Source organism: Marmota marmota, unplaced genomic scaffold (genome assembly GCF_001458135.2).
Source record: "Marmota marmota marmota unplaced genomic scaffold, marMar, whole genome shotgun sequence".
Lineage (NCBI taxonomy): Eukaryota > Metazoa > Chordata > Mammalia > Rodentia > Sciuridae > Marmota > Marmota marmota.
This window is the reverse complement of record NW_026000080.1, coordinates 4,694,612-4,722,291: the sequence shown is the minus strand read 5'-3', so window position 1 is coordinate 4,722,291 and position 27,680 is coordinate 4,694,612. Positions and strand designations below refer to the sequence as shown.

Genomic DNA, 27,680 nt, shown 5'->3' with positions numbered 1-27,680 from the left:
AAGCTGTAGATTAAAAACACTCATTGTGTTTCAACAAAATTACCAAAGACCCCAGCACTTAAGCATATCCTGGAGAAATTTTTGGTTTTCAAGAATATTAAATGAATTCCACAAACATGTAGTTCTTTGCATCTTACAGCTTAACACGAAACTTGTCCTATAAAGAAAAAAAATACAAGATTGGAGACAAGATCTTTCTAGTGAAAAAAAATTACTGAAATGCAACAGCACCTCAACATGCTGAATAAGCTATAACAAGCATCTCTTTAAATGAATTCCTGAATTTAAAGAAGTCCCAGTGCAAAAAAGGAAGTGGTAAATGAAAACCCACAGCTATAAGAGGAGCATACTTTGCCGTCAGATTTTCATCCCTTGTTGACCAAAGGACTTTCATTTTAAATGATCTCACAAAGATAAAAAACAAGTTCTTTGGATGATGCAATTTGGGATTTCTTTGACTGCTTTATAAAGCCGGTGTCCTGCAAGGATCATAACTTCAGTGAAATTACATATTAGAAAATACAACCTCTGCAAACACAGGGCAAAAGGGAAACCTGTATTTCTTAGCTTGGGTTCCTGGAGGCAGGAGAGGAATGTGTACATGTAGATGTGGAATGTCTCTCCTGAGTATTCATAATCATCTGCTTCCCCTCAAGTGGGTTTCAGGTTTTAATCTGTATTAATAGTGTGGTCAAGGAAGCACCAATAAAAATACATCATCAAAACAGTTCTAGGTTAGTAATATATACAGAAGCTAGTACAAAATCCTGTACTGGAATAAATCCTCAGTCAAGCCCTTCAGGTTTTTCCACAGATAAAGCTCCACTAAACTTTAAGTTCACAGTCCAGAAATAAAACAAACACACATATACATTGACTACGTATGATATTCATACACAGTATTAGACTCTTAGAAGAATGTAAGATAGTAGAATTGTCACAGGTGGACAGACTACCATTTAAAATTAATAACATAAAAAGAAAAAATGTTGTATACATCTGTAATAAAGCCTCAAAATATATAAAATAAAACAGACCCACTTAAAAGGAGAAATTACAAAATATAAGATTTACAGGTATATAGATGTATATAGAAAGAATTTTTACCCAAGCAATTGGAGAGTATTTACAAAGTTGATTATATAACCAAATATTCAACAAATTGTAAAGAATTGAATACAGGTCACAGTCTCTGACCACAAGGCAATTAACTGCACTCAATAATCAAAAACTAATTAAACTAATAAGCATACAACTGCATATGTGAAGACTTAAAAATTCAAATAATTTGAGTCAAATGTTAACTCAATAGAAATTTAAATCCAAAACTATGGAGTATAGAGATGAATTTTTAAATGTATAACTTCATAAAAGAGAGACTTTCATGATGTAAGAATTCAGGTAAACAAGTTAGGAAAAGCACAGGATGGTTAATCAAAGGAAGAAAAACTGATAAAAAGACCTGATAAAAGACTGAGCAAAGATCAGTGGAATAGAAAACAAAGGTACATAAGAGCCAAAGGTTAATTCATGGAAAGTGCTTTTAAAAGAACTGATTAGAACCATGCCTGTTTAAAAAATTGAGTCAGTTAAAGTTTTATTTAAAACATAACAAAATTAGGATCAGACAGTGCTATAGTAAAGTCCTAAGAAATAATAAGGGAACAAAAAATTCAGTATTGTGCATTCTTCCAGAGAATTGAAAAAGAGGTATTCTCTAATTCATTTATTGAGTCTGGTAAAGTATTACAAGCACAGTACAGGTAAAGCAACTTAGTTTAAAAAATTTTCTCTGAAGTGAGAAATAGGAAAAAGAGGCCTACTGTCATTGTTTCTACATCATTTAACTGTTAGTCAGATCCTGCACAGTAAGACAAGAAAAAGATGGAGAGAGCAGAATTGTCATTATCATAGATACTGTGTGATTGTCTACACAGAAAATTCAGGAGAAACTTCCAGTGTGATTTTAGCACTGATAAGAGTCTTGACAAGACTGCCAGGTAAAAGATCAGTGTGTAAACACATTTGTGTTCTCTACGTCAGCAACAAACAGAAAAGGTAATTAAAAAAAAAAAGAAAGAAAGAAATTTCCCTTTTACGATAGCAACCAAAACCCTAAAGAACCTAGGAATAAATTAATAAAAAAGTAACAAGTCCTTTACAGAAAAAATTATATATTTTTCCTGAGATATTTATTTAGTGTTACAAGATTTGTCATTATACCCATTAGATTAGCAAATATTGAAAAGTCTGACATTAACATGTTTTGTTAAGGATATGAAACCTTAAAGATGTGGGAATATAAATTAACCTAACAATTTATTGAGCCATTTGTTACTATGTTGATAATGAGCATTCCCTATCCTCTAGAGGTACAATCCTACTTCTACACTGTTGGGCAACAAAAAAGAATATTTGAATTCAGAACTGTCTGGAAAATCTTCAGCATATAATTGTGGTAGATATATTTCCATGAGAAAAATTTCAGTAAACAAGGAATGAAACTGCATTTCAAAGATTGCCTGGGTCATTAGTTTTATGGCTAAGTATAAACTTTCATGACAAAATCCTACAGGAAGTTCCTTATATATCTTAGATGGCCTAAATGGATGCATCCCCAGGAAGAGAGCAGGTTGGGAGAGAAAGCACATACATATGCTAAGTTGTGAATGACTACACTGCAGATTTAGTGTATTCATCTGTTATTATAAATGTTAACCAAATAAGTTAATATAGTTTTCTAGGATTTATTTATAATCAGATATATTTAATGTGTATTCAAATATATGTCTCATAAAGGTTTTATATTTTTCCGTATAAAAACTATAAACAAAGGGCTTCCATGGCTTAGGCTTAGTGAGTCAGTCGGTTATATTGTTCACTTGTAACCAAGGCTTGATAAAGAATCAGCTAATAGGAAAGCAAAAGAGTGAAATAGACATTAGCATAGGAAATACAATTTTTATTTCTTACTAAATTTACAAATACTCAACTTTTATTTCTTACTAAATTTCCAAATGCTTTACTTTAATCTTTATAGAAAGACTGATATCTTAGAAATCAAAAGTAGGCATGGTGCTATCCAATACACTGCACAAATATAATTACAGCATTAAAATTGCTTTTATACCCACTATGGTTTTTAAGATTTAGTGAATTTGCTTTGAATGATCATGGTTGAATATGGTGAAACAAACAAAGCACCCCTCAGCAAAGTGAATACAATTATCCTTCAGATTTAATGGACATAATGTTATAATTTGTTAACAAGTTTCCAGAGTAGTGTTTTTGTTGGTTAATATACATCTCTCCAAAGAATTTCTTGTAATCCTTATATAAAACATTTTTGATATCTGTGCTCAAGTATTTTTATATTTTATTTCTTCGTGTAATATACCAGCAAACATATGGATGGGTAATGTATTGTGAGTATGTTATTTTATATGTTATTTATTTAATCTTAAATTTATTTATATTCTTTTTGATCAAGCACGCAAATCATCAGATGCATCTGGTAGGAAACCACTTTTTTACAGAATAATCCTATTACTTTGATTTGATAAGTTCCATTTTTATGAAGTACTTTGCGGCCATCAGAATATTTTATATTTAGTTTTTTTATGAGTTCTGTTTGTCAAATGATTTATAGTACACTGTGTACATGTGGGGAGGAGACAGTATTCTCAGAAATATACCAAGTAGAGAACTCTAAAGAGTTTAATATTTGAAGGATGGGTGGCAGAGGACACACTAATATATTCTATTAGATTACACTTTCCAGAGGGTTTGGAAGAGATTGTCCTCTTCTGTTATTTGTTAATAGAATTTGGTATTTTCATAGGTAACTTACTTGAGTTTCCATCCTGTTTTTGCTTTCTGGCATATACTAAATAACTCTTAAATAGAATAGTGCTTTTAATAAGATGAAGCAGGGAGATGATGATTTAATTGCAAAGAGAATAGGGGACACATGTATTATAATCTGTTTAGTAATAAATTTTTAAACACTTACTATAAAAAAAGATACCAGTAAAAACACACAGTAATAGTTTATAGTACTTGCTCTTTTCCTAATAGGAAGTTTTAGAGGAATGGTCCTTTCCCTTACTCCCTGCATTAGCAATAAAAGTTTAAAATATTTAGACCCTAGGCTGGTGTAGCTCATTGGAAGAGGGCTTTCAAGTGTGAGGCCCTGGGTTCAATGCCCAGCACTACAAAAATAAAATATTTAGGCAGAGCTGTTCCCCCATCATTCCTACGTTACTCCATCTGGCTCCTCTTTCCCTTAGCAAGTGTTCATACCTTCTATATCCCAGAAGAAATGAGTCTAGTAACTGTGAACAAACAGGTTACTCCCCTTCCTTCCCACACACTGAAAACCATCACCATGACAAACAAGTATGTCCATGATTGGGCACCTGCTGGCACTTCACCTCCCACTGCTGTTGTGCACTCATAACCTATGCCCCATCTGTCACAAGTCAGTTGCCATTTCCTAGTTAAGCCATGCTCTCCTCCATGTGTTTTACACAGATCACCTCATCTAGAATGTCTTCTTTTGTAACTTTATCTGCCAGAGGGACCCTTTATTTTTCAAGTTTGCATGTGAATGTTATGTACTCTGTTATGCTTATGTTACTATGGAAGAATTTCTTCTTGCAAACAGTCTTGTAATTGCCTTCCATTTTAGTACTTGCCACATTGCTTTATTATGTCTCCCCACTTTAGTTTCTCATCTCCTTAATGGAAGTTATATTTATTCTTTGGAGTATTCAGAGTCTCCATCAGTATCAGACAGTACTAACAGATGCTCAATAAACCAGCACAAAACATGTGGAATACCTTGAAAGATGTGTCTTTCAAAAGGGTATAACAAATTTCTTTCCTGTAGTAGAGTTTGACTGATTAACAGAAGTCCAGAGATGGTTTTACAATAGTTACAGGATATGTATTTTAATATTTGCTTCTTCATATTGTTAGCTCTATTGCAATGAGGAGTTAAATTTGTTTTCAAGGAAAATTGGTATGATATTGACTCTGATACAAAACAATAGTTGTTAGTTTTATTTACCATTTAATTTTTAAATGTCCTACTTGAAAACATGCAATTAACTGAGTTTCTACCTTAACATTTTATTTATGCAAATATTATTTTGGGAAAATGTGTATCACTGACTTAATGCTAATATGTCATTTTTATGAGTGTAATTTAATCATTGTTTAATTTGTTTTCTGGACACAGCTTCTTCCTCTTCAGAAATATCTGGTAGGCAACTACTTTTTAATAAAACAAATGTTACCTTTAAAACTTTTAATTTGGTTGTTTGAAAGTTTTTATTCTCTTCTTTTAGTATTTTTATTTAGCATATTGTTAATAAAGTACTTTGGTTAGTGAAGGAAATGCTTTGTTTAATGTTGGATTTTATATATTTATGCAGATATTGTAGTTTTTTATGTGATGATGTTTTATAAATGATAAGTACAGTACCATGAAGCAGAGGAAGTTGTACCAAGTAGCAGAAGGTAGATTATTACACACCACTTACCTAGTGAGATTATCCAAACTAATGAATGTTTTCTTTTTTTTTAAAAAAAAAAGTCCATATACTATTATAAATTTTGAGTGAAATAGCTGACATTTTATTTGGGGTTTGCTTTAAGAAGTTTTTATTATATTTTTTTTCTATTTTCAGTTTGTTTCCTTTCTATTTTTCTGACATATGTTGAATAAAAGTTGAATAGTGTTGTGCTTTTACTATAAAAAGGCCATAAAGAGGGAAGTAAAATTTATCACATTACTAAGAGACCAGAGTCTTCAACATCTAGAGTAGTTGTCATCTGCATAGTAATACACTTATAAATTCTTCATATATAAAAGATAACCTCTTTTAAGAGTTAAATAATGGCACACTATAACTCACTACATATTCTTGTTTTGATAAGAAGTTATCTAGCATATTTCACACAATGTTGCAAAATGCTAATAAATTTGCTGAGTGTTATTAAACATTCATTGTAGAATTATCTGAATAAAAGATAAAGTTGTACCACACTTGAATTTTTAGTCAATTTTCTTAATGTTTAAAATGAACTTTGTAAGCCAGGCTCAATAACAACTGTAATCCCAAGGCCTCAGGAGCCTGAGGCAGGAGGATTTCAAATTCAGTCAATTTACAATCTCAGCAACTTAGTGAGACCCTATCTCAAAATAGAAATAAAAAGGACTGGGGATGAAGCTTAGTTGTAAAGCACCCCTGGGTCCAATACCCAGTTTAAAAAAAAATAGAATGAATTTTGTAATCTGATTTTTAACTATGACCTGTGTGTAAACATACAAAAATATTGCGAAAAGCAAGGAGAGTAAGAATTAAGTTGTGGATTTTGGACTTGTGGAAATGCATATAAATAGTTGTTTCTTCTTCCTTCACCTCATGAATATGGGTGAATATTCTTACAAGCACAGGAACATTCACCTGGGTGAACATATAGGTTCCTTTGCAAGCTTATCACTTTCAGAATGCAATGATGCAAACTGAAGAGAAAATTAATTTATTTGGAAAACAATTATAATTGTAAATGCAAAATAATGAATTGAGTTAATTTTTGGTGTGTTCTTACTTTTGTAATACCTAGTTTGCCCCATTATTAACCAATACAGAATAAAATATGTTTTCAGAAAAATCTTTGAGGTACTTTTTCCTAAGGAGAAGTATTAATTACTGTAAGATGCTTTTGTTGGTAGGTACCCATGAACACACATAAATATTAGAACCAATATTCTATCTATGTCTCCAAAAACTGTGGCTGTTTCAGGCTATCACAGTGGTTTAAGTGATTAACTATAGATAAGGCTTATATATTAGAACATAAGCAAACTAAAAAATTGAGAACCTCAAAACATATGCTTTTAAAGGAACTCTGGATTAATTGTGATATAGTACAGTGTTTGAGTCTAGCTGTCGCTCTCACCTCTTGTTTTATTAACTGATAACATCTTGTATCCTTGGATTGAAATTTTAAAAATAACCAAAGAAAAGCATTTAGAAATTAAATCCACCAATGTCTAAAAATAATAAAATTTACAGTAAATCATGTGGTTCTTGATGTGCTTTTGTTTTAGGATTATTCATAATTCAGTGTATTGTGAAAAATATTACTTTTTATGTTTGTTTTCTTCTGTTTATTAGGTGTATGTTTTTATCTTTATTTTTACAAAGAGTTGATTATATTTATCTTTGCTTCTAAATAGAGTATATATATTAGAGATTTCATATTTGTATATATATTTATAAGACAAAAACATTTCTCAGGAACACTTTTTTTAATGGAATTATTTAATGACTTAATTAATGGCCATCCTTACTCTAAAAAAGGAATTGCCTTATATGTTGAATAAATTCACAAAATTTAATATCTTTGATTAATACACATTTTAAGTAATTTTCTACATGAAACCTTTATGAGATCTATTGTTTTCTTTCTACAGTGCTACTTGACAGTAAAAGTCAGAATATTGATGAGTACCAAGAGTATTCCAAAGAATTTCCCAAATATCATCTTAGTAAATAAAATTAAGAAACCCCAGAAATTTTTCTTATAGCTCATCACCAGACTTGGAAAGGAAAATTTTGTTTTTTCCTACTTACTATCTTTGGTAAAGACTGCCATTCCTTTCTTTGATCAGTTATTTTTTCTTAACTCTAAATCCACTTTGCATAAAATGACAGGAGAAGCTGAAATAAGATGTTAGACATTTTTCTTTGATTCTCTTCCTTGTCTTCAAATTCTCATGCAGGCATCTGGAGAATTTATATTTCAACTTGTTGTGCAAGTTCTATATATAAAACTAAAAATATTTTTCAAAAGAAATTTGAGGTATATTTTTTGAGGTTCACAAGTTGTGATTTCTTAAAAGACCATTACATTTTGTAATTAATTATGTTTTGATTTATTTTATAGCTGCCATTTCCAAATCAAGGCCATGTGCAGATATGTCTGTTCCAGGCAAAAAAAAAACAAAAAACAAAAAACAAAACTCACAAAACCCAAACATACAAACAACCATAAACCCAACTTACTTATAAAACCACTCTTCTTCAATTGTAAATAGTACATTAGCTTTTAGATTTAAGATAACTTGAATCACCCTTTATGTAAGAATTTTCCACCCTGGGAGGAATTAGATCATATTTGGTTAATTATATGCAACTATTTGATTCATTATTTTGGTGCATGAGATTTTTTATACAATGAAAAGATTCTAATTTTAAAAATTAATTTTCTTAAAATAGTTTTGAAAATATTTTATATCAATGCTAGTTTATAGAAAGTAGTAAAATAATGTCTTCAGAAATGCATACCTAGTGTTACTTAAAAACTAATGTCTGCTTCTGATGCCTGTCAACATCATTTAAATTGCAAAACATTTTAGAATGCCAACAGCTTTTTTGATTAGTTACAGTGATACAGTAAGATCTTTTCCAAAGATATTACATTGAGGATAAAGAAGGCAATAATAATGTGCATCTCAGAATGGCTCAATTTAAAACCGTTTCATAATTAGGGATCTTAAAGAATTTGTGAGTCTTCACTTCCTCTTTTAATGCTGTCTTCACCATCATGATCATCAATCAGTATTTCTGAAATAAATGCCAACGTGCGGATCCAATTTTACTTTGTCTTCAACTTTTTACTATTTCAACACTACTTAAATCCTGTTTTTATCATTTTCTTCTTTATAGATTGAGATAGAGAAATATTGGGAAATTTCTGAACAACAAATTAAAATAATTATTTCTTGTATAATCAGGTTTTATTCTCATTCCTAACTACAAGAACATGAACACATCTTGACGATGACATTTTATCTATGGGAAGACAGATAAGCAGAGAATACTTTTAAATGATTGGTCATTTAATTAACAAATTTAAAACTTTAAACCACAGCTCTATAAAATATGTGGTTATTATTGATCAATATATAAGCATCTGGTTTTGAATTGCTTTAGTGCAAGTTTTAAAGTAGGCATTCAGATATTTAGAATGAGATTTTAAAGTGGTTTAGATTTTTTTGTTTATGTTTTGTTCTGTTTTGTTTTCAAGCCACTGTGGATATCCTTTACATGTTGTTAGTCTCTGGTTTCTCCTTTTCTCTCCTTTAGTAGTGAGAATGCAAATCTAATAACACAAATTCTCATAACCTGAAAACAGTCCTTTTTTTAAAACCAATTATTCTTGTTACTCCACAGATCAAAAGATTGATGTTCTTCAGATATTTTCAGTTCATGTGTCTTAAGTCTCTATTACTATCACTGCTGGCATATTTATTTAAGCCAGTATTTTTTCCTAGATTGATTTCTAATTTTTACATTACTTTCAGATATGTTTTTAGAAGCATTATTGTTGTTATTAGATTTGAAATTATCAAAGCAATCTCCATATAGAAAAATATTGGAGATTCTTAGAAATCTGAGAAAGTGTTTGCTTCTTGTTTAGAGACACTAACTACTTCTCTAGTGTACCACAATGGTGAATGCACATTTTCTGCTTTTTAAAGGAAGAATATTTATATGTAATTTAAATATATATAATATAAATATTCTTATGTAATGTAAATATTCCTACAAGACAAAAATCTTTTTTTCATATATGTTTTCAGTGAAGGAATTTCTAGCCAAAGCCAAAGAAGACTTTCTGAAAAAATGGGAGAATCCACCCCCGGTAAGAAATATTTAAATTTTTCTACAATTAAAATTTCTGTGTTAAGTAAAATCATGATTCTTGCCTAAGTAATTACCACTCCAGATATTCTAAGTTTCAAGTGGTATTAGTAAGCATAAATTTAAAATGGGAATTATACCACAATGTTATGTTTTAATTAATTAATTAATAACTTTATATACATCTAAATTGAAGAAGGAATAATTTCTCATATAATACTCAAAATAGGTTTTGACATTAGCACGTTTTGGTGTTTTCTAATCTCATATTAATGTTGAATGATGTCCTTGTTGGCACACACCAAAGGTGGACTTTGTGATTATAAAATGGTAAACACTATATAACATGAAACATGAAGGGAGGTGAGGAAGATGGCATATATTTCATCATATAAAGAAAAGCTATGACTAGTGTAAACAGATGTTCTGTTGTGTATTAATGGACTTTGTTTCCATTATTTAATTGGGATTATATTAAACATTTCAGTCCATTTTATCAGTAAAATAAAAAATTAACTACTAACCCATGAAATTAATTCAGTTGAAATTTTAAGGACTATTTTCTGCATTGATAAAGAATCTCATTAAGTATGAAATTAAAATGATAAAAAAGCAAATTTCTTAAGTAAAACATGGTTGATTTCCTGCTCTGTAATAATTCAACATGATGTTGCTTAACAAGCTGAGTTTTGTTTGTAATAAATTCAACAACACTGAACTCTAGTTGCTATCCAGATTCATCACATATACAAGAATAATGTTGCACCATATTTTTCTCAAGCTAAAAGCTCTACAGACTAAGCCTTGGAAATATTTTCCATGATTTTCATGGATATCTTTGTGATTAAAATTATTAAACAATTGGGTCTGCAATTACTACTTGTTGCTATTTAGCACATAATTTGTTCCTAGTAATTTTCATTTTGTTGTGGCAGCAACAAATTCAATAGATTGATGCCTCTAATTCTTTGCTTCTATGCTGTAGTCAAAGCCAAACAAAGATGTTTGCTTGTAACAAAACATCTATTCAAGGAGAAAAAGAGTCTGATTATTGTTCTGAGACTCTAGCTTTTGGTTCTTTGTGGAATGAGGAACTCTTCTTTCCTTATTGTTACTGTTTTAGGTAATACTGGGTTATTATAACATCAGAGAGAGAGAAAGAGAGAGAGAGAGAGAGAGAGAGAGCGCCTAGTGGCTTTTTCTCATGCTGTTCTTTAGCTCCGTAAGCTTGAATAAAGATCCAAATGAAGTTTGATAGTGTTTCTTCATAGGTAAATCTAATGAAAAGACTGATCTCTCAGGTTATCCATTTTATTACAATATTTACTAGTGCACTAAGATTATATGGCTTACATGACTCCTCTTTGGTATACTTCTGATCAGTTTGTAATTATTAAAATACAGAGATGACTTATTAGAAATCTAGTACTAGAAATTATATTAGAAAATGACCATTACTGATTCAGCTGCTCCATGTTGCAATATAATTCTCTCCTCTGTTATTGGATCCTTTCTTATTCAATAGAGAAAGTAGTACCAATAACTTGAAACCTGAATAGTATTTTTGTATTTTTTTCTACATGAATAGTTGTAACCCATATTATCATTCTGGTTATGTACTACAGTGATTGTAATTATCATAATTGTATGAAAATTTTAAGTTTTAAATTTGTTTTATTTTTCATGCATTTGTAGAATAATGCTGGACTCGAGGATTTTGAAAGGAAAAAAACCCTTGGAACAGGTTCATTTGGAAGAGTCATGCTGGTGAAACATAAAGCCACTGAACAGTATTATGCCATGAAGATCTTAGATAAGCAGAAGGTTAGTGCTTCTTATTATTTACCTACAGGTTAACCTTCAGTTTTATTAGCATTAGCATTAACATTAGTTGACATCTTAAGATAATTTTATTGTTTCATTCAATTTTTATTCTTAAATTGTGACTATATGATTCAGTTAAAAATTTTAGCATATGAGGATACATTATTATTTCAGTAGTTATACATAATACATATATGTTTAACAATAAAATATATAATGTCAACATGTAAAGAACAGAATTTCTACTAGATATTGGCTTATGGAAAAATACAGGAAACAATTACCTAATCCTTAAATTGGCATAACAGAAATTTAGAAATTTAGTTTTTTGATATTTTAATTTATGGTAGAAGCTCTCTTATTTAACATGATTGTATTTGGTAAATTTAAAATGTCAGTCATAGCAGTCAAATTTTAAGATCTACTTACTATAAAAAACAACTTTTAATTATTTATCACCATTTGGTATAGCTAACAAATGAAGATATCTGAAGTATTTATGCTTTAAATATTAAGCTTCCATTTTCCTAATAATTAACAGTTAAGGGAAGGAAAAAGAATAATACGAAATTGTGATATATTATCTTAGAGTTATATTTCCAAGAATGACTTTTTGGCTTATTGGTATATTGGAAGGAAAGGGAAGAAGCAGTAATAGACTAGAAATTCACAGCAGCTCAACTGATGCTATCGAATAGATATGTAATGTGAGCCATGCATATCTTGTAAAATTTTCCAATAACCACATTTAAAAAGTTGAAATTAATTTTAATAATACATTTTATTTAATAGCTCAAATGACTTCTAACATAAGAGGTAACGACTAAAGTCACTCTAAAATTTATATATATCCATATACACATTTAATTGTACATATTTGTTTACTGCCTTCATTTACATATCTTTTCTAACCATGCTTCTTGAAAAAAATAGTTTAATCACTCTATCCACTAACTCACTTCTTATTATTCTTCAGTGTACACACAACAGCTTACTTGCCTCCTCATTCACGTCCTGCATCTTGCTACTCCACTAAAATAGCCCTGCCAAGTGTCACCGATCCAGTGACTGAGTCAAGTCCAGTGGACTTTTTGCTCATCTTATTTGACATTTTTAGAACATGTGACTGTGCTGAACACTCCCTTGAAACTCTCTTGTTCTGATTTCTAGAATGTCATGCTCTCCCGATCATGCCTTCACCTCTCTGGGTTCTTCCTTTTTTGTCACTTTTCCTGTTCCTGTTTTTTGTTTGTTTCTTTTCCTCTGTCTTAGCTAGGTGCAATGGCTCACGCCTGAAATCCCAGTGACTCAGGAGGCTGTGACAGGAGTATCACAAGTTCAAGACCAGCATAAGCAACTTAATGAGAACCCTGTATCAAAATGAAAAGGGTGGGGTGTAGGTCACTGGTAAATTACTGCTGGTTTCAATCCAAAAAAAAAAAAAAATCATTTTTCTCTCTATTCTTTTCTTTAAAGGTTGCTAATAAATCCCTAAGTTCTGGACTATTCCCCTTGCCTTCTGCTTATTTTCTACTCTTTTCCTATCTATTCTCCAACAGGCTCAACTCTTATGTTCTCTGATCTTGCTTAGTACAGTCTGAGCCTGGATCTCCCAGAGATCTTTTAGCTCCTGCCCTCCTTTTCTAGATGAGGTTATTGGGTCTCAAAGAGGGTGAGTGACTTGTATACTTTTGTTGGTAGCACAACAAGAAGATGCTTTAGATTTATCTTTCTTTATTAAATACATCAGCAAAATGCTATTATCTGGGTAGCCTCTTGTATATTATTATAATTCTTAAGGAATTTATAAAATGTGCTTTACTAACAAAATATTAAGAGGATAATAAACTGTATCATCTATGCTTTTAAGTATTTAGAGAAAACATTTTTAATTCCTCCTTTTGCTAAGGCAGCAACTTATTGGATAAATTACTGAGCCAGTTACCTTATGGATAAATTATGGCCAACAAGTATTTCCTAGAAGAATAATTGCTATTTTATATCATTTCTATTATTTCCATGTTCTAAGTCCATGCATAATTAGGACAAAAGCCTTTATATTCTGAAATTTGTCCAGTTTATTTAATTTACTAAAGCTGAGTGTTAAAATGACACTCCATGATTAACCCCTTCTTTTGTAAATGAAATCACACAAATATTCCAATTAAACCAGTCTGGCTTCTCTATCTTAGAGTATATGGGAGTGAACGGAAAAAATTAAAAAATCAGGCAGGAATTAAGGAAATCTCATTTCTTCACTCCATGCTATGTGTCAAGCATTGCTAACCACTTTTTGAATGTATTGTACCAATGAAGACACATAGCTTTGTGTGGCATTAATCTCCCTTTTATGCCAATAACCTCGATACTTAACGAAATAATCTTTTCAAACAGGTAGTAAATTGAAGCAAGAATCTGTTCTACATTTTTCTGATTTCTATACCTTTTTCTCCTTGTTACTTTTTCCTTTAAAATGTATTTGTTATCTCTGAGATCCTTTTTACCAACACCTAGTCTGATCCCTAATTAACTTCAACTGGTATTTTATAATAATATCATAATTTCCACAACCCCAGACTTTTCACCTTTAATTCATCCTCCTCACTGTCAACAAAGTTTTCTTAAACCATATCATATTATTTCCCTCATCCATCAAAAAGTTTCATGATGTTCATTAAAAGAAGTCCAAACTCAGGCTACCTAGCAAGGGGCTACTTTCAAACCCTTAGTAGTCTCTTGTTCTATTCTCTACTCGAACTCTATGCTCTACTTCCCTGACTTGAAACTTGACCTTGTAATGCTGTTCTGGGTGGGGCAGGGGGTGATAGCCTATCTTCCTTATTAATAATTCCTCAAGCACTTGGCTTAAAAAATCAGCTGGTGACAATCATTTTTTAAATTTCTGTTAAATATATAAACTAACAGAAATGTTAAGAAGTAAACATAAACTTTATATTAATTTTGAACATAAAACTACATCTCCAAGGACACTTGTTAATTTTCCTTTGCCATTTAAGAACATTTTGCTGTGAAATTTTGAGAAACACTGTCCTAAGCTATAGCCAAATGGAACTACCATTCAAGACTTACTGTTGTATGTTTTCCCCGCTCAGGTATTGGTTCTGGATACTAACCCTGACTGAACTTTCTTCTGTCTTGCCCTTATCTTTATTATCCATCCATCTTAAAAGACTCAGCTCAACCCCTGCCTTTTAAAATAGATTATAATAAGAAGTGGCACGTATTGAGCTTTTACTGTGTGCCAGGTACTATATTAATAACTTGAGATGCATTATGCCACATAGCCACTCTTAAAGTAGGTCTTATTATAGCATTTAATAGGTGAAGAATCTAGGACTCAGAAAGATTATGTACTTGGCCTTAAATAAATGTTTTCTCTTTTGACAACTTATTATAACTCTAATTTGGCAATTATTCATATATTGCTATTAACATATTCATACATCATAGTTTCAAGTGAGTTTTATGCAGTAAGAATGCGATTTCTCCTGCCCCTATCTCTGTAACATCCATTATACTTTATATGTAGTAAATACATACATTTAAAAGTAAAATAAATTAATTATAAATGGTGAATTTTTAAGTAGTTAATTTTCAAACTAGCTAAACATATATACTTTGGCAGTTTATATGCCTGGAATTCATTTGTATTTTAATTGTATTATGTCCCACATATACATAGTTGGCTTAGGGCTCTAATACAGAAAGCCTCTTTTGTACTTTTCGTTATTTATTTCACAAGCCCACACATTGTTCATGGCCTAATTTAAAACCTGTATCATAAAAACAAAAGTAAACACAAAGCAACATTCTCCAGCTGGTGTTATATAATTTATTGTGATATTTATGGACTAATTGGTTCTATAACTTGTTAAAATGTAGACAGTAGTGACCCAACCACTTCATGTCACAGATTTTAAAAATTGAGGTTCAAAGACTTGAAATAACATCTCCAATTTATAAAGTGGACTGAATAAAAGGCCTAGGTTAGAACACAGATCTTCTGGCAATCATTCTTTGCTCAGTATTATTTGTGTACTCCTAATTTTACATAGTGTACCAATAACCGGCTGATATCTTTAAGTACCTTTCTTATTCATGTTCAATTGGGTGATTTCTATGACTATCCCCATATTAATATAAGCCTCTAGCAAGAAAGAATGCCACTTTCTAATGATTTACACAAATATAAGACACTTATTTATGCTTTCCTAAGGTCACCTTTTCCTAAATTCCAAGTAGAATAGAACACAGTCTTCGTGAAGTCAGGATAAATTGCTTTCCCTTTCTATTGAGTAGACAATCCAGAGAAAGCTTGATTAATCCTAAGTGACCTCTTTTTCATGAAGACATAGTATTTTCTTGCTAATATTTTCTGTGTCCTCTTCTGTGATTGTGTAAATTGAATTTTTAGAATTTGTACCTGTATTTATTCAGGTATTATAAAATGAACAGATTATTTTTACCTAATATTTTTAAATGTTTCCTTAGTCTTTAATTTTCTTACTGATCATCTGAAGTATTTAAAATCAGTATCTACTTACTGAAGTGATATGGTGATTTAACTGTAAGTCATTTGGAACCAAGACTTTTTCCAAATTAATTTTTAGTATTTTTTATGGGTCTGTCCTTATTCCCACTTAGTCCTTACTTTTTAATTTCATAGTTTGTTTGTTTATTTATTTATTTATTTGGTACCAGGGATTGAACTCAGGGGCACTTGCCCACTGAGCCACATTCCAAGCCTTATTTGGTATTTTATTTAGAGACAGGGTCTCACTGAATTGCTTAAGGGTCTCACTTTTGCTGAGGCTGGCTTTGAAATTGTGATACTTCTGCCTCAGTCTCCCAAGGCACTGGGATTACAAGGGTGCGCCACCATGCCCAGTCCATAGTCTACCTTCTTAAGACCAAGATTGAAATCCTCTATTAGGTTCTTTTCGTTTGAATCTCATGAGCCCAGTTTGTAATTATTATTGCTTCTTATTAAAGTCCAGCAATTTTGCTTATTCAAGTTTTTTATTGTATGGAAAACACTTTTTTTTTCTTTTAAAATGATAGTATCTTTTAAATTTTGTTTAAGTATACTAAAGTATATTTATTTCTCAATTGCAGGTTGTTAAACTGAAGCAAATCGAGCATACTTTGAATGAGAAAAGAATATTACAGGCAGTGAATTTTCCTTTTCTTGTTCGACTGGAGTATTCTTTCAAGGTAAATTTTAATAACATCTAAATAAGATATTTTCAACCTCATGTATTTTTAAAAATGTAAAGCTATGATAGAATTCTAAACCAGATGATACAACTAGAGAACATGAGTAAACAAAGGAAATATTTTTAGATTTTGTGTAATACAATCCTATTGTGCTTATAAACTTGGGTAATGAAAAAGTTTTAGCTCTCCCAGGGCAACTTTTCAAAGTGACATATATAATTTTTCATTGGAAGGCATTGCAAAATTTAAAATTTTAGTGATCTAGAAACAGTATGCCTCCTGCAAATGAATCCACTTCTCTTAAACACTTTAGACCATCATCTCACCATTATTTCTTACTTAATAATTTGTATTCTACTCTTTTCACTTGCATAAACCAACACAGTTTTCCTCCCCTGTTCAAGTGTCTGATAAAGTACAAAGGGTTTATTCTTTAAATTGGCAGTTTTCCAGCTCTTTGGAATGATACTTGGCGTTTCTCTACTCTATTGAATCTATTAAACATTGCAACTTTTTTACCCCTTTGTTCTTTAAATAAAACGAAAACCTATGTATTCAAGATATTAAAATCATTAATCTCTCAGACATAATATATAAATATTATTCACTTTTTAAAATTGTTTTTTAACTTTGTTATTCCTTTGTCTATGCTGTAGCATTATTATTATTGCCTCCGTGTTAAATGTTGTCTGCAAGAACAGGAAGAGCAAAAAGTTCCAGACTAATTTGTGGCAAGAATGCCAGGAGGAAAAAAGGGAAAAACAAGATGAGTGCCTCAGTATAGGAAAGATACAGGAGTTCCATTTATTCTCATTTTTCTCAGTTTTATTAACCTGTCAGATGATTTTCTTTTTCTAATTGAAAATGATATAATCTTAAAATACTTTTACCTATATTTTCCATTTTAATTTATTTCTTTTTATTTGTTGATAGGATAATTCTAATTTATACATGGTTATGGAATATGTCCCTGGGGGTGAAATGTTTTCACATCTAAGAAGAATTGGAAGGTTCAGGTAACTAATGCCTTTTCCTTCCTTGCATCCTTATCATGCTTGTGTTTATTTTAAATAGATTCTTAAGTTAATACCAATGTCAAGAATTTATTTAATTTAATTAAACAATGGTTTAGCTATATGAAGCATTAGGTGAAAATTCTAACAAGAAACATACCAAACATGATTTTTAAAATTCAAATAAAGGCAATATGAAACCAATTTAATATTCTGTTGGTAGATATTGTGAGATTATTTGAAGAGTTTCCAGAAAATACAAAAGTTAAATTTTAAAATACCAATATTTATTGAACAAATATTTGAGATTATGTAATGACATAGTGTACATAACATATTGTAATAATAATTAATATTTAATGATGACCATATTTGAAACAGGTTTGCATAAGGATGATGATGAGAAAAGACTAAAGAAATGATAATAGTGATATCATGATAAGATTATAAAAGTGCTGTTCACAAATTTAATTCTTAAAGTTTTTGCTATGTTGAATTTTTGAAATATATACATAGTTTAAGAGAAATTTATAGTTTCTTATGAGGTTATTACTAATATGATCTCAGTTGTGAAAATTGGTTTTAGATACTGATAATTTTATCCTTGTATAATAGCTCATAAGCTACTAGTGATAATTAGCAATCTAAAATAAAATGAGGCTAAAACTGAGAGCAGGTCCAGCTTCTCTCAGGATATAAGAATTAAGTTAAACATTAGTATGAGCTCAAACAGGGCTGATGATGGTAATTTGATTCATAAAGAGATAATGATAGACTTGGACTATCATGAGATGATATCAGATAATAGGCAAGCATTAGTTATTTGCATTAACTGGGGACTAAGTCATATTTTTATTTATTGACCAGTAATATGTAAGTCACATAATGTGTCAGGGACTTTCACTTCCTTTTCACGTCCCTTCCAACCTCTTGTCCAAGCAGGCTTAGAATTGTCACGTTGCCCTATAATTATTCAATGTTTTCACTGAAGTTCCACACCTAAACCTGTTTTCTGCCCATTTTCTATAACTGCTCATTTCTTTGCTCTGTAACTCCTCACACTCAGCTTTTAATATTTGACTTGGTACTACAACGAAAGCAAGTTGACTGAAATAATTCACTTAGAGATACTATCTTTTCTGAGCTTTCACACATAAGACACATACACTCTAAATAATTCTTATTCTCACCTTAGGAACTTTGAGGCAACAAGAATTTGAGATATGGTTTAGCGTGTCTTTGATCAGAAGCAGTTAAGTCAACTGATTCTCTACTTAAACAGAGGATGTCAAGACTTAAAAGTTGCCACAGCTTTAAACCTTCCTGATATCTTCCTGCAATTCCTTAAATATTTAGTAGAAATATCCAATAACAAATGGCATTTAGAATTTTTTTGCTATCACTTTTGAACAATTCAATTGTTGTCTGTATTCCTTTAGGCAAGCATTAGTGTGTAGTGATAAATAATTACGTGAAATATAGTGTATATTTACAAATACACAGAGAAAATATAAGGGAGACCTCTCAGGTCACATGTTTCCAAGTTTAAGGATACTTGTTGCAATAATTGGGAATGAGTCCTCCAATTTCTTCTTATGATTTTCCCTTCATCCTTCATCCTTTATCATAGGATATAGATTGTTACAATGTTGGGATAGGGCTGTAACTGAAAGAGTATTATGAAATGTTATCCCAAAACTGTTCTTCTTTTCATATTCATTCATTTAACAAAGATTTAAGGGCCATCTGATGTAAATCAGGCTGAATTGGGAATTTCAGTAACAAGCATTTCTGATGCTACCCGATCAAATTCATGCCATCCATCTTTTGGGAAATCCTACTAATAGTTTAAACTGTTTATTAAAGATATATAAAAAAAGAAAGTCATTGGAACGACTTTGGAATTTATCAGGTAATTTGATTCATAAATGAACATACTAGAAAATTAATTATAAATTTAATTTAGAAAATTGGTACATCCTTTTGTAATAATACTCAAGTGGCATCAAAAATATATTGATTTGTTAAAATTACAATGACATATAGATGTAATCTATGCATACAAGAACTGAGCATGTTTACACAAACATACAGATTATATATGTCAGTGTATCGTATACATCCATAGTAAAAAATTAATTTGCTAAGATTGCATATTTTGTTGGATAGGATAGGATTTGATAGGATTACGGTTGTTTATTCTTCGACTATATTTTGTGATTTCTGTAATGAGGATATCTTATTTTTGTAATAGAAACTACTACAAAATGGCTAAAATGGCATTAATCTTCACATTAATGAAGTTAAAGAGCTTGTATACAATGAAATTCTTTAAGCACTTGAAATTTGTGAAAAAAGTAGATAGAACCTAATTAATTGGAGATAGATAGTCCAATTAGCACATTAACTTTTCAATCATTCTCAAGTTCAGACATAATTATAAAGACATTATTGTCTTTATAATATGGGAAATAATAATTCAAAATAATATAATTGTTTTAAGGTTATGCTTTTCTTCAACATAAATAAGATGATGAGTGTACCTTACATAACAGGTGCATAGAGAAAAACATGTTCCCTAAATGTATCAAAACATTATTTGAAGACAATTTGGAAATTTACTAAATATTTGAAAACACAAAATTCTTTATATACATTTAAAAGAAAAAAATGCATTTATCTCCTTAAATACCTCCATTCTGTGTTATAGTAATTTTTATGTATAATGTATTAATTCATGATTGTTATCCATTTTACAGAAAATCAATGTTTTGGGTTTTTTTGCAGTGAGCCCCATGCGCGGTTCTATGCAGCTCAGATAGTGCTAACATTTGAGTACCTCCATTCATTAGACCTCATCTACAGAGATCTAAAACCTGAAAATCTCTTAATTGACCATCAAGGTTATATCCAGGTATGACTTGAACATATCTTATATAACATATTTGAGAAAATACTAAGTAAGAAATCTATGTCAACTATCAATGTTGGACTTTTTCTTTTTTGAGAGAGAGACAATCACTGTTTCCTGATAGCTCAAATTGAGTTTTTAGTTCTGCTGTTATTACAGAGAAGCAAGAAATCACATCAAGGATGGAACTGTTCTAATCTCCTATAACAATTGTGAACTGAATATAGACTCCTGCATAAGCAAATGATAATAGCTAACTTTGTGAGTACTTATTAGTGCCAGGCATATTCCAAGTGTTTTACATGTGCAGGATGGAGTATCCCTAATATGAAACTTTTTGAGTATCAATGTAAAACCACAAGTAGAAAATAGCACATGTAATTTCGTATGAAGGACACAGGCAAATTACAGATACACTAGAAATATTATATAGTTAGCTTTAGGTTATGACAATAAGGTGCATATGAAACAAATGAATTTCATATTAGACTTGGAACACATCATCAATATCTCACTTGTATATATAGATATTTCAAAATTCAGAAACATCCAAAATCTGAAACACTTTAGGTCCCAAGCACTTTGGATAAGGGATACTTCACTTGTGTTATTTCTTTTAATCCCGACAACTCCATGAAGTGTAAATACGATTCTTATGCTCATTTTAAGTTAACATACATAAGAGATAGCAAGATGACAGAGCCACTAAATAGTAGAGTCAAAATTTGTACGCAGGTAGTCTGATCTTGGAGTCTATGCTTTTTATCATTACAGCAGCCCCAATTACCGAAACTGAACTGGTGACAATGTTTCGTTTCCATTTCTTTTATTAACAGAGTGATACATTCCTTTCTACAAATTTGTCTGTACGTTCACCCAATAATGCTTTCATGCTTTGTTGATGTAATTAATGACTGAGGACACATTGACTATAAAGAATACTTACAGCATTGTTCCATTTTTTTAAAATTATTTTTACCTTTTATTTATTTATTTATATTCCTTGAGTCTAGAATCTTATGATAACAACTACAAAGCATTTATTGTTGTTTTTCATCTGTTTCTTTGTTTTGAGAGGGAGAAGGGGTTTCCAATTTGAGTTGTTTTAATAACCTTTATTCACTAAATAATCACTTCAGGAATTAGTCTCAGTTATATTGACCTAATTCCACGATTTTCATTTTAATCCTGGATTTCTACCCCCGCCAACACACACTGATACTAAGGCTTGAACCCAGAGAGTTTCTACTCTATTACTGAGCTATATCCCCAGCCCTTTTTTATTTTATTTAAGACAGTATCTCCCTAAGTTTCTGAGGCTGGTCTTGAACTCATAATTCTCCTTCCTCCTGAGTCACTGATATTACAGGTGTGCACTGCCACATCTTACCCTGAATTTTTAACTTTCAATTTGGGTACCATAAATCACATTTATCATGAAGTGATAAATTTTAACAAGCATTTTTTTTTTCTTTTATAGGTCACAGACTTTGGGTTTGCCAAAAGAGTTAAAGGCAGAACTTGGACATTATGTGGTACTCCAGAGTATTTGGCTCCAGAAATAATCCTCAGCAAGGTATATTTATAATGTCAGTTTGTAAGAAGTAGCAACATGAGGCATGCATCACTGTGGATTTTTGTGTAAACAATTATGGGTCTAATTTTACATTTTTTATTTGATCTAAGTTATGAATTTAAATCTATTTGTGCATGATTACTCAGGAATAACTATTTAGAGTTAGCATTAATCCCCTAAATTATATCAGTTTTGACTATGGATATTAGAGAAATAGAGTGGAAAAAAATCTAACCTCTAGCTCCATATTTGAAGCCAAATATATAGTCTTTCATAATTATTCCCAGTAACAGGAGAACCAGTAAGCCTTGCCAAGAGGCAAATCTAGTGGTGAAATATACAGTTATCAATTCTTCCTTTGTTTCAAATTTATCAATTTAATGAAAGGAATGTGTGAAAATTATTTTTAATTTTAGCTTAGTAGTGATATTACAGCAATTGAATAATTTGTCTATTGAAAGCAGTCCTACTTTTCAAACAGTGAACTGTGGGAGGAGAAACTACAACCATATTTAAAAGAATGGTTTAACTTTTCTTTTCTTTTCCTCACTGTTCCTTGATGGAGAAAGCTAGAAGAGAGAAATTAACAAAAACTGACCATAAATAGGAGCAAGGAAAGTGAAAGAAACCAGACATGGGTCTTATTGTGTCACAAACTGACTAACTGAAATTTGGTTAACCTATGGAATGTTAAAGTAAAAATTTTCTTATAGCTTTTCTTCTATTATCTTTCATAATTTAAATCACATATAACTTTTTAGTCTTTTATAATCTAAATATCATGCTATTAACACATTTCTTCTTTATAAAATGCACTCAGCAAATAATGTAACCACAAAATAAGCACCAAAACTGTACAAGTGTGTATATGTTATAAAAGTAATAGACGCGTATTGCAGAAAACTTGGAAAATGCAGAAAAATATAAAGAAACAATCCTAAAACCTACAATCCCACCACCCAGAGGCAGCCTTTTGACATTTTTTTTTTTTATGCATGATATCCTAGTTGAGATCATAGTGAATGTATAGTTTTGTGGCTAGCTTTTTTCACTTGCATGTTAACAAGCATGCAAACCTCATTCTTTTTTTGTCTTTGTGGTGTTAATGCTTGTATGCAAATATACCATAAAGTATTTAGCCATTCTTCTATTGAATATTTAGATTTTTTTTCAATTGTTGTTTTCAGAAGTTTTTGTTGTTGTTCATTTGGGTTTTTTTTTTGTTGTTGTTGTTTGTTTTTTGCTATTATATACAATTGTGATAAACATCTTTGTGCATAAAGCTTTTTCTGTATTTCACATTATTTCCTTAGGATAGATTCCCAGAAGTGGAATTACTGGGTCAAAGGGTATGAACATTTTTAAGGCTCTTGATACATATTATCAAATTGCTTTCCAAAAGGTTGTACCAGTTTATACTCCTATCAGTAGTCTTTTGAGAGTACCTATTCTACCACACCCTTTCCAACACTGGTATTCTCATTTTTTTAAAAATTTACTAATTTAATAGGCAATAACTAATGTGTCATTGTTTTAATTCTCATGTCTTTGACTGTCAGATTTCTTTCAAATGCTTAATAACCATTTGGTATTTCTTTGGGTGTGTGTATAAATTATTAGTTCGTGTCCTTTGCCTATTATCTATTGCAATTTAGTGAGTTTCTTACTGATTTGTTTTAATTTTCTATGCGGAGGCTGTTCTTGTACCTGGCCTATTTACTTGTAAACAGAAAAAAATGAAAGCATATAAATCAGAGAGTTGAGCAACAGTGATGCCCATTTCCATCAGCAAAATCAAGTGCTGTTCCCATTATGTCACTACCTCCTTTTAAAAAACACGTAGAATCAGGAAAAAGAAAAAAACTCCACTGTATTATGACACCATATTTTAGCTAATAATTTGAAAACTAAATTATTTATAAAGCTAATGTTTTGATAAAGGGTGGAGTGTGGCGAGGAATGATAGCAATTAGAGGGTATATTAAAAGGCAGAATAAAAAGTCTGAGAAGAACTCAGCTTATTTCTGTCCATGATCAAGTGGTGGTGGTTTTTTATTCCCATCCTATTGTGCCAACTGACACAGATCAAAGTTTATTCAAAAACTTTGATGTAAAAAAAAACCTTCATGTAAACATGTTAGTATAAACATGTTATAAATATTTGTTTTCTTATAAATACTTATAGATCTTAATTTTAGTAAGCTTAATATAAAAAAGCCAAACCTAATTAAACAAATTTTTGAATTATATATTTGGTTTCTAAAGCACTTTTTATTCAAATTATTCCCTTTATTTTGATACATTACTCACAAAACCAGCTGGGCTTGGTGGCATATGCCTGTAATCCCAGTGCCTCGGGTACAAGGGGGCGGGGGGGCTGAGGCAGGAGAATCATGAGTTCAAAGCCAACTTCAGCAGCTTACCAAGGCCCTAAAGAATTCAGTGAGACCCTGTCTCTAAATAAAATACAAAAAGGGGCTGGGGATGTGGCTCAGTGGTTAAGTGCCCATGGGTGAAATCCCCAGTACCAAACAACAAAAAAACAACCCTCGTGAACTAGTTTAACTAGTTTTCTTCTCTTTATACCTTTTAGAGATGAGAAGCAAAACAATAGACAATTACAAAAGTAAAATATACTTAAAATATTAGTATTAATTGAATTTCACATTAAACTTTTAGCATTCATGAGATACTATGAAATGGATATGATTATCCATAGAATATTAACCCTCCTAACTCCAAGAATGTATTATACTTTTCAATCAACTTCACTATTTACCACTTTAGTACGCCTATTTTGTTTCAGAAGTTTGGACCTGTCTAGGTCAAAACCCAATTCATACAATTGTGGACCTAGAATGGGCTTTGGAGGTAATTTGGTCTGACTCCCTTTCTACTATTGAGCAACTAAATTATCCCAGTGAAACAGGGGACATTTCATTGTCAATAATATTCTTAATGATTCTAGGAAGATGATTTACTAATCCTTCCTAAATCTTATTCCAATATCTGGAAATTCTCCCCTTTGTTTAACTTAAATTTGACCTGATACATTTTGTTCCTTTTTCCAGAATAGCTGTTTAGCAACTGCTTACAAAATGTTTCATAGCTTCCAGGTCATTTTGAATTTACCTGTGATTTCATTTTCCTCTGAGCAAATTAAGTGATCATTGACATTGGTGTTGGTTTACCTCAGGGATACAATAAGGCAGTGGATTGGTGGGCATTGGGAGTGCTAATCTATGAAATGGCTGCTGGCTACCCACCATTCTTCGCAGATCAACCAATTCAGATTTATGAAAAGATTGTTTCTGGGAAAGTAAGTAAAACATTTTCTTATTTTTATTCATTATTTCTAAATATGAATTTTAAGGTTTAAAAATAGAACCATATTATGTTTTCATCCTAACTTGGGATGTATTTTACTACATTTTATGTTATGTCAGTATTTATAAATAAGGGAACTACTGAAGAACTTATACCCTAACTGTGTATAGAACTTATACCCTAACTTATACCCTAACTGTGCAAACAGAAAAATGCCTCTTACAGATGAATAAACTGAGTTAGGTATTGAAAGATTTACAGTGATAAAGGCAATACAGCAAGACAGAATGGAGAAATTACATTAAATAATTATCACTGCTGTTCTTGTCACATTTGTAGATTTCTAAGCTTCAGATCTCTTATCTTTGTATATAATTGTTTTTCTCTTGTAGGATATAAGTCATAATAAAAGAAATTTTGATATTAACAAAATAAAAATGCTGAGAAAAAGTAACAGGGAAGTTAGTGATTTATTTATTTAAGAATTTGAGCAGTAAATTTTTAAATTTAAGGGAGAATAAGGGCCAATGGTCATATGAGAGAACTAAAATATATTAAAATACAAATGAGAGAAGAGAATTTTATTAATACAAAGTCTAAGAATATAGAAAATATACTAATATTTTCAAATTATTGAATCTTAATCATTTAATTGAATCCTTACTATATTCCTTTTTTTTACTTGACTTAATAAAGATATCAGATTCTTTGAAAAGGAACTTATACCTCAAAGTAGAACAGTTGTCAAACTGAGGCCATTTCACATTTATAAAAATACACTTATTTTAATGAAAGCAATTTTTCTAAGTAAATGTCATTTTAGTTATAAGTTTTTTAGCTATTTATGAAAAGGTTTTTATTTCATATCAAACTTTCAATATTTTGTATCCAATCTTCTGCATATGTTCTAAAATAATAATAGTTAAAGCAGGTGCCGTGGCAACTTGTGAGGCTGAGGCAGAAGGATTGGAAATTTGAAGCCAGCCTCAGCAACTTAGCCAAACCCTATCTCAAAATAAATTACAAAGGGCTGGAGTTGTAGTTCAGTGCTAGAGTACTCCTGAGTTCAATCCCCAGGGCCACAAAAAAAGAATAAATAAAATTAAAACTAATTAAGTAAATAAATTATAACAGTTTAAATTCTAGTCTTTTAGAAGACTAACAGTATAAAAATTTACCATATCATGATATGAATATTTTCCCTTTATTTATTTAGAAATATGACAGGGTGTTTGGTGTACTTTTATTTTTAACTAAAGGTTCCAGATTATCTCCCTATATTGTGTATGTTTGATTCTATCCTTTGCTCCCTTTATTCATGGAGGTAGAATAGTGCCATGAAACACATACCATATTCACCTTTTCCCAGTAAAACTGTTCTAATACCCAAACTACACTGTAGCCACCTTGCAAAGCTATTGTTACCTCTCCAGATACTAACTAAAAGCCAAATTGGAAACTAGTTTTTAAATTTTTTAATGTTCAAATCATTAAAAAAACCAATTTTCATCTCATTTGTGGAGTCTCTATTTGCATTTACATTTTTAATGGTTTTAATGATGTGCAGTATCATGTAAGAGTATTTTTTATTCAGAACTGCTTTTTCTGATTTTAAAAGAATATTATTTAGTGCATCATATTATTGATTATATTTTCCACTCTGAAACCATGCAAAAAAAATTATAAGTATACATGACTTATCAAAGGTAAAATAAAATGATTAATTGAATCGATAAAACACTTATATTTGAATGTTAGATTATTAAGTTCTTTCTCTGTTACAATATTTTAACTCAAGCTGGTATTTTCAAATGCACAGAAAGATGATCAATCAGCTTGTTAGGTTCTCTCCTACACATATTTTGTGTTTAAAAAAACAGAGGAGGTGGTATTTAAATGTCAAATTAGTCATGCAATATTAAGGTTCAGGTATAGAAATGCATAGTTAACAGAAAAGATTTATAATTCTTTTCTCACTATGCCTTGTCCTAGAGATATATGCTGAGTTTCTGTATAATCTTTAAATTTCATGCCTCAGTGCCATCCACCCTATGACAAGAATCAGTTGTGGT

General features: G+C 30.8%; 1 protein-coding gene across 7 annotated transcripts in view; it reads left to right on the top strand.

Moving 5' to 3' along the window:
* The window catches only part of Prkacb (protein kinase cAMP-activated catalytic subunit beta), a 61,648-nt gene that overhangs the window by 22,222 nt on the left and 11,746 nt on the right, over positions 1-27,680 (top strand). For 3 of the 7 annotated variants that reach the window (XM_015504763.2, XM_048815020.1, XM_048815021.1), the window contains exons 2-8: positions 9,659-9,720; positions 11,415-11,543; positions 16,680-16,778; positions 17,715-17,797; positions 20,582-20,708; positions 22,186-22,281; positions 25,478-25,600. In XM_015504763.2, coding sequence (XP_015360249.1) covers positions 9,659-9,720; positions 11,415-11,543; positions 16,680-16,778; positions 17,715-17,797; positions 20,582-20,708; positions 22,186-22,281; positions 25,478-25,600 — 719 coding nt within the window. Of the gene's footprint in view, positions 1-3,490; positions 3,515-5,242; positions 5,267-9,658; positions 9,721-11,414; positions 11,544-16,679; positions 16,779-17,714; positions 17,798-20,581; positions 20,709-22,185; positions 22,282-25,477; positions 25,601-27,680 lie in introns of all 7 variants that reach the window. The other 4 variants (XM_048815016.1, XM_048815017.1, XM_048815018.1 and 1 more) reach the window with 2 other exon arrangements.